Below are 12,357 nucleotides of genomic sequence, written 5' to 3' on the forward strand. Positions count from 1 at the left end.
CTACATCTATCTACATCTATCTACATCTATCTACATCTATCTACATATATCTACACCTATCTACATCTATCTACATCTATCTACATCTATCTACATCTATCTACATCTATCTACACCTATCTACATCTATCTACACCTATCTACACCTATCTACATCTATCTACACCTATCTACATCTATCTACATCTATCTACATCTATCTACATCTATCTACATATATCTACACCTATCTACATCTATCTACATCTATCTACACCTATCTACATCTATCTACATCTATCTACATCTATCTACATCTATCTACATCTATCTACACCTATCTACATCTATCTACACCTATCTACACCTATCTACATCTATCTACACCTATCTACATCTATCTACATCTATCTACATCTATCTACATATATCTACACCTATCTACATCTATCTACATCTATCTAAACCTATCTACATCTATCTACATCTATCTACATCTATCTACATATATCTAAACCTATCTACATCTATCTACATCTATCTACACCTATCTACATCTATCTACATCTATCTACACCTATCTACATCTATCTACATCTATCTACACCTATCTACATCTATCTACATCTATCTACACCTATCTACATCTATCTACACCTATCTACATCTATCTAAACCTATCTACATCTATCTACATCTATCTACACCTATCTACATCTATCTACACCTATCTACATCTATCTACATCTATCTACATATATCTACACCTATCTACATCTATCTACATCTATCTACACCTATCTACATCTATCTACACCTATCTACATCTATCTAAACCTATCTACATCTATCTACACCTATCTACACCTATCTACATCTATCTACATCTATCTACATATATCTACACCTATCTACATCTATCTACACCTATCTACATCTATCTACACCTATCTACATCTATCTAAATCTATCTACATCTATCTACATCTATCTACACCTATCTAAATCTATCTACACCTATCTAAATCTATCTACACCTATCTACATCTACATATATCTACACCTATCTAAATCTATCTACACCTATCTAAATCTATCTACACCTATCTACATCTACAGTGGGTACGGAAAGTATTCAGACCCCTTTACATTTTTCACTCTTTGTTTCATTGCAGCCATTTGCTAAAATCAAAAAAGTTCATTTTATTCTCATTAATGTACACTCAGCACCCCATCTTGACAGAAAAAAAACAGAAATGTAGAAAGTTTTGTAAATTTATTAAAAAAGAAAAACTGAAATATCACATGGTCATAAGTATTCAGACCCTTTGCTCAGTATTGAGTAGAAGCATTCTTTTGAGCTAGTACAGCCACGAGTCTTCTTGGGAATGATGCAACAAGTTTTTCACACCTGGATTTGGGATCCTCTGCCATTCTTCCTTGCAGATCCTCTCCAGTTCCGTCAGGTTGGATGATGAACGTTGGTGGACAGCCATTTTCAGGTCTCTCCAGAGATGCTCAATTGGGTTTAGGTCAGGGCTCTGGCTGGGCCAGTCAAGAATGGTCACAGAGTTGTTCCGAAGCCACTCCTTTGTTATTTTAGCTGTGTGCTTAGGGTCATTGTCTTGTTGGAAGGTGAACCTTCGGCCCAGTCTGAGGTCCTGAGCACTCTGGAAGAGGTTTTCTTCCAGGATATCTCTGTACTTGGCCGCATTCATCTTTCCTTCAATTGCAACCAGTCGTCCTGTCCCTGCAGCTGAAAAACACCCCCATAGCATGATGCTGCCACCACCATGTTTCACTGTTGGGATTGTATTGGGCAGGTGATGAGCAGTGCCTGGTTTTCTCCACACATACCGCTTAGAATTAAAGCCAAAAAGTTCAATCCTGGTCTCATCAGCCCAGAGAAACGTCTTTCTCATAGTCTGGGAGTCCTTCATGTGTTTTTTGGCAAACTCTATGCGGGCTTTCATATGTCTTGCACTGAGGAGAGGCTTCCGTCGGGCCACTCTGCCATAAAGCCCCGACTGGTGGAGGGCTGCAGTGATAGATGACTTTGTGGAACTTTCTCCCATCTCCCTACTGCATCTCTGGAGCTCAGCCACAGTGATCTTTGGGTTCTTCTTTACCTCTCTCACCAAGGCTCTTCTCCCACGATTGCTCAGTTTGGCTGGACGGCCAGGTCTAGGAAGAGTTCTGGTCGTCCCAAACTTCTTCCATTTAAGGATTATGGAGGCCACTGTGCTCTTAGGAACCTTGAGTGCTGCAGAAATTATTTTGTAACCTTGGCCAGATCTGTGCCTTGCCACAATTCTGTCTCCGAGCTCCTTGGGCAGTTCCTTCGACCTCATGATTCTCATTTGCTCTGACATGCACTGTGAGCTGTAAGGTCTTATATAGACAGGTGTGTGCCTTTCCTAATCAAGTCCAATCAGTTTAATTAAACACAGCTGGACTCCAATGAAGGAACCTATCTACATCTATCTACATCTATCTACATCTATCTACATCTATCTAAACCTATCTACATCTATCTACATCTATCTACATCTATCTACACCTATCTACATCTATCTACATCTATCTACATCTATCTACACCTATCTACACCTATCTACATCTATCTACATCTATCTACACCTATCTAAACCTATCTACATCTATCTAAACCTATCTACATCTATCTACATCTATCTACATCTATCTACATCTATCTAAACCTATCTACATCTATCTACATCTATCTAAACCTATCTACATCTATCTACATCTATCTACATCTATCTACATCTATCTACATCTATCTACATTCTGTGGGCCCTCTGCTGGCCCTCTGCTGGCCCTCTGTGGGCCCTCTGCTGGCCCTCTGCTGGCCTTCTGTGGGCCCTCTGCTGGCCCTCTGCTGGCCTTCTGTGGGCCCTCTGCTGGCCTTCTGTGGGCCCTCTGCTGGCCTTCTGTGGGCCCTCTGCTGGCCCTCTGCTGGCCTTCTGTGGGCCCTCTGTTGGCCCTCTGTGGGCCCTCTGTGGGCCCTCTGCTGGCCCTCTGCTGGCCCCCAGGTGGCACCCTGACATTCCCAACTTATGATGAAGGACAAGCCAATAGTGTGTACCGTACCGAACTGGACTGAAACGTGGCTCTTGTGTCAGGACGGCTGAATGAAGGACTTTTGTTAAGGTGTCACTCAAATAATACAGAAAAAGTAAACTGTTCCCATTATCCCCTTCTTTTGTCTGTGACTCTACTGAGGCTCTTTTTAATTCAGATGTAAAATCTCTGTTATTCTTTTGTTTCTGGTAAAAAAAAAAAGTGTATCTTGCTCCGTTGGTCTGCTCCACAGATCCCAACTGTTGATATGTGGATTTCACAAATTGCAGCCTTACTCCCTTTGACTCATGACCTCAGTCATAAAACTGAAGAATGCTGGAGACTGTGGAAGGATTCTTTCCTTCAGAGACTCTGAAGCAGTCGCCCTGCAAGACACTGTGGAACTTCAACTGCAAACCTGTCTGTGCCACTCATTTATTTTCTGCTTCATTTACACTGTTACTATTTTTGTGTGAATACTCGTCTATATCTATGTATACAAATATTTTAGTTTTTCTCTGTGATATTTCTGATTCTCAGCATCTGTTAGTTTGGGGTTTTTGTTTAGTTTATTTTCAGTTTTGTTCTTATTGTTTGTTTCCTCTCTAAATTGAAAAAAAATAATAATACAGAAAAAAACAGGAAATGACATCAGAAGGAATAACCACATTACACCAGAGCAGATCATGACACTAGTGCTGTTCTTATGTTTGAGTAGAGGGCGCCCTCTAGTGGAGAAACAGCTAAACAGCTCTGAAGCATATTACAGTTTCTCTTATTTTGTTCAAACAGGAAAGAGAAAGTTCTTCAAACTTAAAGCTCCTGTTTGAACTCTGAGACTCACATGTAACATTTGACCTTTTACAGTCAGTATTAAATCACAGCAGGGATTCGTCCAGAAAATTAACCTAATTAGTTTAAACTATCGTGAATTAAATAAACCCAAAAATGAATACATTTAACCCAACACAGCTTATCCCAGTACTTATTTTATATTTGTTTGTGAAATCCCCCAAAATAATGTAACCCTACACGGAGCGTTACGACACCAAACAATTTAATTATAACAAAAATATCCCTTTAATGAATCCCTTTGTAACTCCAAAATAAACTAAAAGTCCCCAACAAACGAAATATACAATAATATAATATACAATAATATAATATACATTAATATAATATACAATAATATAATATACATTAATATAATATACATTAATATAATATACAATAATATAATATACAATAATATAATATACATTAATATAATATACAATAATATAATATACATTAATATAATATACAATAATATAATATACAATATACAACCCCGAAAATTAGACTGAATTGTCTTTTTATCTCTTTTTAAAGTCCAACGAAAATAACCCACCGATGTGGCTGTTCGCTCCTCCGAAACGTTTTTCTCATAAAAAAAAAAGAAAAAAAAAGTCATCCAACAAAAGAATGAACTGGTCGATGGTCGCTGGTCGATGGTCGATGGTCGCTGGTCGATGGTCGATGGTCGCTGGTCGATGGTCGCTGGTCGATGGTCGCTGGTCGCTGGTCGATGGTTGATGGTCGCTGGTCGATGGTCGCTGGTCGATGGTTGATGGTCGCTGGTCGATGGTCGCTGGTCGATGGTCGCTGGTCGCTGGTCGATGGTCGCTGGTCGCTGGTCGATGGTTGATGGTCGCTGGTCGATGGTACACCAGAACGAAAAAAGAAACGATCTCACCAAAATCCAGGCAGAAAGAATAATCCGGTCAGTCGGACCTCCATTGTTCCAGCCCGACTTCACGTATCTGAACGCGGGTGAGGAGGCCACTGTACCCCCCCCCCCCCCCCGCAGCCCTCATTCCTCCATTCATACCCTGAATAATGAGAGGGGGGGGGGCTCCTCACTGTGAGAGCTAACCACTGTACCCCCCCCCCCCCCCCCCGCAGCCCTCATTCCTCCATTCATACCCTGAATAATGAGAGGGGGGGGGGGGGGGGGGCTCCTCACTGTGAGAGCTAACCACTGTACCCCCCCCCCTCCCCCCCCGCAGCCCTCATTCCTCCATTCATACCCTGAATAATGAGAGGGGGGGGGGCTCCTCACTGTGAGAGCTAACCACTGTACCCCCCCCCCCCCCCCCGCAGCCCTCATTCCTCCATTCATACCCTGAATAATGAGAGGGGGGGGGGGGCTCCTCACTGTGAGAGCTAACCACTGTACCCCCCCCCCCCCCCCCGCAGCCCTCATTCCTCCATTCATACCCTGAATAATGAGAGGGGGGGGGCTCCTCACTGTGAGAGCTAACCACTGTACCCCCCCCCCCCCTGCAGCCCTCATTCCTCCATTCATACCCTGAATAATGAGAGGGGGGGGGGGGGGGGTACAGTGGTTAGCTCTCACAGTGAGGAGCCCCCCCCCCCTGCAGCCCTCATTCCTCCATTCATAGCCTGAATAATGAGAGGGGGGGGGGGGGGGCTCCTCACTGTGAGAGCTAACCACTGTACCCCCCCCCCCCCTGCAGCCCTCATTCCTCCATTCCATACCCTGAATAATGAGAGGGGGGGGGCCGGCTCCTCACTGTGAGAGCTAACCACTGTACCCCCCCCCCCCCCCTCCCCCCCGCAGCCCTCATTCCTCCATTCATACCCTGAATAATGAGAGGGGGGGGGCCGGCTCCTCACTGTGAGAGCTAACCACTGTACCCCCCCCCCCCCTGCAGCCCTCATTCCTCCATTCATACCCTGAATAATGAGAGGGGGGGGCTCCTCACTGTGAGAGCTAACCACTGTACCGCCCCCCCTCCCCCCGCAGCCCTCATTCCTCCATTCATACCCTGAATAATGAGAGGGGGGGGCTCCTCACTGTGAGAGCTAACCACTGTACCCCCCCCCCCCCTGCAGCCCTCATTCTTCCATTCATACCCTGAATAATGAGAGGGGGGGGGGGGGGGGGCTCCTCACTGTGAGAGCTAACCACTGTACCCCCCCCCCCCCCCGCAGCCCTCATTCCTCCATTCATACCCTGAATAATGAGAGGTGGGGGGGGGGGGGGCTCCTCACTGTGAGAGCTAACCACTGTACCCCCCCCCCCCCCCCCCCCGCAGCCCTCATTCCTCCATTCATACCCTGAATAATGAGAGGGGGGGGGGGGGGTACAGTGGTTAGCTCTCACAGTGAGGAGCCCCCCCCCCCCCCGCAGCCCTCATTCCTCCATTCATACCCTGAATAATGAGAGGGGGGGGGGGGGGGGGGGGCTCCTCACTGTGAGAGCTAACCACTGTACCCCCCCCCCCCCCCCCGCAGCCCTCATTCCTCCATTCATACCCTGAATAATGAGAGGGGGGGGGGGGCTCCTCACTGTGAGAGCTAACCACTGTACCCCCCCCCCCCCCCCCCCCCCCGCAGCCCTCATTCCTCCATTCATACCCTGAATAATGAGAGGGGGGGGGGCTCCTCACTGTGAGAGCTAACCACTGTACCCCCCCCCCCTCCCCCCCGCAGCCCTCATTCCTCCATTCATAGCCTGAATAATGAGAGGGGGGGGGGACAAACAGTGTTGAATAAAGTTTCTCAGATTAATAAACACAAACACAGTTTTTTATTTTTTAAATCATTGCACAAATGTTTTTATGAAAAGTGAAGTAGACACGTGATGGTTATGTGTTCGACAGGATATAGAAACAATAACTACATGTGAGTAAATAAACGTTTACATGAAGATCAATAGTTGAGAATTTTTTGTCTTTTTGTTGCTATGGTTACAGAAATATGGCTCTCATGAAGGCACACGTTAGCTTGAACACGTGGACGCGGCGGCGAGTCGGAGGAACAATCCAACGAGCGGCGAGGGAAACATCGACACGATGACTTTACTGAACATCAGAACGTTATAAAAACACGTTTAAAGACGTTCGTTCAGCCTCTCGCCGTTTAACTGGACCATCGAGCGCTCTCATCACTCAACAAGACCAATCAGAACGCAGGACGCAGAAGAGTCCCGGACCGTCTGATCAAATGTTTTCAAAATAAAGCGATGAGGTGAAATACTGAGTGAAGCTGCCGTGGTCACGCTGCTCTCTGTGATGTCACAAACATCAGCTGGTTAAAGGAGCCCGAGCCGCCTGAGAGGCACGCATAGAAACACAGCGGAGTAGATATGATCACTCGAATCTGTTTTTAAAACGAGAGAAACGTTTCCGTCTCTACTGAGACACAGTAAGCATAGCGAGAGGTCAACGCTGAAGAGAGAGATTCAAGATGGCGTCACGCTCTTTAAAGGCACTCAGGAATAAAACGACCCGCAGACATGACGAGCTGCTCTGGATCAGTGTAAGAGTGTAAGTTCTAGAAACACCAGCTCTATAATTTAACCCTCAGGCATCAGTTTCATTTACAACCCTCTTCAGTCACTAAGGACAAAAATGTCCACTTCCAAAAAAATATTGAATAATTATCAGGAATTTAACCCTTTAAATGCCAGTTTGATTACATGATTCTGGCATTTAAAGGGTTAAATTCCTGATAATGATTGAATGTTTGTTAGTTTTGAGCAGGGCTGAAGTTGTTTAAGAGATTTATGCAGAAAAAAGTAGAAAAAAAAATCAATCTGTTCTATTTTTATATCAGTTTTTTGGAAGTGGACATTTTTGTCCTCAGTGACTTCAGAGGGTCGTAAACATGTTTCAGTGTTCTATTGATCTATTAAAACGAGAGACTTTCTTATAAAACATGTGTGCCATATGTACTAACAGACAAAATGATGGACAGATGAAGAGGAGACATTTGACCAAATGGACAGAAATGTCCATAATGATGCATGAGGGTTAAGATGTTTTTTTATAACCAGCTGTGTAAACGTGTTCTGTTTGGACGGCTCAGGTAAAATAACATCTGGATTAAAGGTCGACCTCCAGCTGTGAATAACCAGCGAGGACCTGGAGGTCAGCCTACAGCCAGTAGGCTGACAGTATGAAGAACATCCTGGTACTGAAGAGACGTTTAGGAGAAGGTGTTCCTCAGAGCTCTTATCTAAGATTTCATTTGTTTGTTTTTTTAACTTTAGCAGCTGGAGTAAAAAGATGCATTTCTATGTTTGTTATTAAACTCTGAACAGTCTTTGGTCTACGTCTCAGGAAGTTCCCGTCCCATTCAGGAGAGACGTTACCCCCCCCCAAAAAAAAAAAACCCACACCATGTGGAGCCGGTTCAGGACCACTAAGATCAGCGTCCTCTTCCTGGACTCTGCAGGAGAGAGGGATGAAGACTGAAACATGCTCCAGCTGCAACAGGAACACTTGAGGGGGCGTGGCTAAATAAGAAAGGAGAGAAAATGCGTGTCGGCCTAACGGCGTCCGTCAGGGCGTTTAGTAGCATGCAGGAGGTCGACCTTTAAGGAGCATGGGGGGACGGTCTAAGATTTTCTCAGATTCTGGTTCTAAGTTCTGATGTCTTCTGAAACATCTCCTCTGAGTGACTCTGGTTAAAACATTTATCACGAGCTGATGAGATTTACGGGTGTTTGCAGCGTCATTACGTTATATTTATAAACAGGAAACAGCGAGAAGGACTTCCTGTTTCATCTCTGAGTAACTTTAAACATGTCTCGACCTCTTTTCTTTACACAGACTTTTATAAACACTTCGAGAGAGCGTCTCCACTCTTTTAGTCCACTTGGTAAATAATCGGCGCTCCTCGTCGGAATTCGGCGCCATGACAACGACGGCGAGTTTCCCTTTAAAACGAGTTTCTTTGGCTTTTTGGATGAGCGACCGTCTCTCAGCTGGCTCTCGCTCCGTCCTGATAAATGCACTTGTGGCTTTTTAGACTTCATTATGAATAAAGTGAATCTTTAAAAAACAACAAAAAACAACAACAACAAAAAAACAACAACAACAACAACAAAACAACAACAACAACAACAACAACAGGACGAAATACAAACGGATATAAAATGACCACGAGCGGGGGCGCCCGTGATGAAGCTCTGATACAGGCGATTATACTGGTTTTTTTCTGTCTTCTGCACTTCCTGGATGCGTTGCTATAGAAACGAGACTTCACTGCGGCGGGTACACGGCCACGTCTCGAGCCCGTGGCGTCCAGCGGCGAGGCGTTCATCCTGCTGAAGAGAGCGGAGAGGACAGAGGGGTTAACAGAGTTCTTCTTCTGATGGATATTAAAGGATTTCTAGGAGAAGTTGTTCAACTCACAGTGGAACATGTTGACTTGTGGCGTCTGTGGCGGTCCAGGTAGTGCTGAATGTTGAGTGCGTGCTCGGAGGATGACGACGTGTTGGGCTGCGCCGTCAGCGGGCTGATGTCGACGCTCTCCTGGTCGATGGCGGACGTTCCCACCACCGGCTCGCTGTGGCTCCACTGGAAGTAGCAGGAGCCCTGTGGAGGACTCTGATCCAGAGTCCCCTCGACCCCCCTCAGGCCTGCAGACCCGGCTAGAGACAGGGCGGCGCCCCCTGCTGGACTGGAGGAAAAGTTCTGGTTGAACATGCAGCTGCTTTGAGCGGCCGCCTGTCCGCACGCCAACCCCCCCTGCTGAACATGGCTCAGTCCTGCACCCCCCCTCTGCCAGAGTCCAACATGTGGGAGGGTCTCTGGAGTCTGGCTGTGGCACGCCGCCATCTGCTCGTGTCCCTTCTGCATGACGCCGACGCCAAGGTGAGTCTGCTGCTGCGGCCACTGCTGGACCTGCTGGACCTGCTGAACCTGCTGGACCTGCTGGACCTGCTGAACCTGCTGGACCTGTTGGACCTGCTGGACCTGCTGGCTGAGGGGTCCCAGAGGGGGGCTTCCCTGGAGACACCCTGTGGTGAACGAGAGGGGGATTTTAGGGGTGGAGTTAAAGTCATTGCATGGGATCAGGCGGGGCATGGCGTCTGTCACGCTGGGCGCTACACGGGTCGGGGGCTTCAGCGAGCTCTGCAGGAAGAGTCTGTTTGGTGGATTCTGAAAACCGTTCTGCGGAGACGGGAGAACGCCGTGAGAGAAGTTCATGAGGCCGTTAGAGGCCGGCCCACAGGACTGAAAGGGGGCGGAGGGATCAGGAAGCGTGAGCTCCGGGAGCTCGATGGACGGGCTGTAGATATCGTGGAGCTGCAGATGCTGAAGGGGGGGCAGGGGGGCGGCGTTGGAGCGAGGGGGGGGGCCAAGGTGGGAGAGTCTCTGAGTGTTTACATCCTGATGGTGAGCGTAGACGCCGCTCAGGGGGTCGTAAGTGTGATCGGGACTCTGCGCCTGAAACAACAGCGGGTCACAGAGTCCACCAGAGACCTCGGGGAAGAGATCCCGCTGGTGGTCGTTGTTGGCGGTGAGACAGGCGGGGGGAACGCCGCTCAGACACTCCTCCCCCTTCTCCTTGAACAGAATGTTATCGATGTAGTCAAAGATGTCGTTAGTGAGGATGCTGTCCAGCTCCGAGCTCATGTTGCTCTGCTGGAGATCCTCCTGACTCAAACCCTTCAGGGTGTTCTCCAGCTCCATAAGCTCCGCCTCCTCCACGTCCAGATTCTGCATCACCTCACAGAAAGCGCTGTTCTGCGCCATTTTCTCCAGGTTGTCGATCACCGCCATGACGGACTGTTTGGCCTCCTCCTTCACCACCATGGGGTTCTCCGTGCTGGCGACCGGCCTGCTGTCCCGCCAGCTGTCACTGGGGACGCTGACCAGCGCGTGGGTGTCCATGAACACCTGATCCACAGGGACGGGCGGGTCGATGGTCTCGGTGTAGGCCGCCTCGTCCTGTCTCAGGAAGCAGTCCAGCAGGGAGCTGGGGGCGCCCTCTTTGCTCACGTCGTCGCTGCCGAACATTTTGTTGAACTGGAACTCCTTGATGTCCACGGTGGCGCCGGCGTTGTAGAGGAGCGCCTCCCCCGTGGTGAAGCTGAACGGGAGCTGCAGCCGCCGCTGACGCAGATACTCCTCCCCCTCAGCGTTCCTGAAACACACCAGGAGAAAGAGACTTAGTGTAGACCCTGATCAGGTTTCATGACACTCACAGATCAAACACTCACATGATGGCTTTCTGATGCACGATGATGAACTCCGGTCGACCTCCTTTGAAGATCAGCTTGGCGTTCGCCTTCACCCAAACCCAACCACCGGTTTTACTGAGGAGCCGGAACACGGTCAAACCGCTCTCTCCTGTTTTAATCACTGAGAAACAAAAAAACAATCAACAGAGAGAAGTTCTGGATATACAGTCATACAGCATATGGGGGGGGGGGGGGGGGGGGGGGGGGAGGGGGGGAGGGATGTGTAACTCACTGCATAAGAGAGAGGGGGGGGAGGGGGGGGAGGATGTGTAACTCACTGCGTAAGAGAGGGGGGGGGAGGGGGGGGAGGATGTGTAACTCACTGCGTAAGAGAGAGGGGGGGAGGGATGTGTAACTCACTGCGTAAGAGAGAGGGGGGGGAGGATGTGTAACTCACTGCGTAAGAGAGAGGGGGGAGGGGGGGAGGATGTGTAACTCACTGCATAAGAGAGAGGGGGGGGAGGGGGGGGAGGATGTGTAACTCACTGCGTAAGAGAGGGGGGGGGAGGATGTGTAACTCACTGCGTAAGAGAGAGGGGGGGGAGGATGTGTAACTCACTGCGTAAGAGAGAGGGGGGGAGGATGTGTAACTCACTGCGTAAGAGAGAGGGGGGGAGGATGTGTAACTCACTGCGTAAGAGAGAGGGGGGGAGGGATGTGTAACTCACTGCGTAAGAGAGAGGGGGGGAGGATGTGTAACTCACTGCGTAAGAGAGAGGGGGGGGAGGATGTGTAACTCACTGCGTAAGAGAGAGGGGGGGAGGGGGGGGAGGATGTGTAACTCACTGCGTAAGAGAGAGGGGGGGAGGATGTGTAACTCACTGCGTAAGAGAGAGGGGGGGAGGATGTGTAACTCACTGCGTAAGAGAGAGGGGGGAGGATGTGTAACTCACTGCGTAAGAGAGAGGGGGAGAGGGGGGGAGGATGTGTAACTCACTGCGTAAGAGAGGGGGGGAGGGATGTGTAACTCACTGCGTAAGAGAGAGGGGGGGGAGGGGGGGGGAGGATGTGTAACTCACTGCGTAAGAGAGAGGGGGGGGAGGGGGGGGGAGGGGGGGGAGGGATGTGTAACTCACTGCGTAAGAGAGAGGGGGGGGAGGGGGGGGGAGGGGGGGGAGGGATGTGTAACTCACTGCGTAAGAGAGAGGGGGGGAGGGGGGGAGGATGTGTAACTCACTGCGTAAGAGAGGGGGGGAGGGATGTGTAACTCACTGCGTAAGAGAGAGGGGGGGGAGGGGGGGGGAGGATGTGTA

General features: G+C 48.7%; 1 protein-coding gene across 2 annotated transcripts in view; it reads right to left on the minus strand.

The window, feature by feature from the left end:
- Positions 1-7,215: 7,215 nt before the first annotated feature.
- The window catches only part of LOC132966995 (aryl hydrocarbon receptor-like), a 45,442-nt gene continuing 40,300 nt past the window's right edge, over positions 7,216-12,357 (minus strand). The window contains exons 9-11 of one of the 2 annotated variants that reach the window (XM_061033895.1): positions 11,084-11,225; positions 9,270-11,007; positions 7,216-9,178 (exon numbers count right to left, since the gene is read on the minus strand). In XM_061033895.1, coding sequence (XP_060889878.1) covers positions 9,101-9,178; positions 9,270-11,007; positions 11,084-11,225 — 1,958 coding nt within the window. In that variant the 3' untranslated portion in view covers positions 7,216-9,100. Of the gene's footprint in view, positions 9,182-9,269; positions 11,008-11,083; positions 11,226-12,357 lie in introns of both variants that reach the window. The other variant, XM_061033894.1, reaches the window with a different exon arrangement.

Source organism: Labrus mixtus, unplaced genomic scaffold, assembly GCF_963584025.1.
Source record: "Labrus mixtus unplaced genomic scaffold, fLabMix1.1 SCAFFOLD_140, whole genome shotgun sequence".
Classification (NCBI taxonomy): Eukaryota; Metazoa; Chordata; class Actinopteri; order Labriformes; family Labridae; genus Labrus; species Labrus mixtus.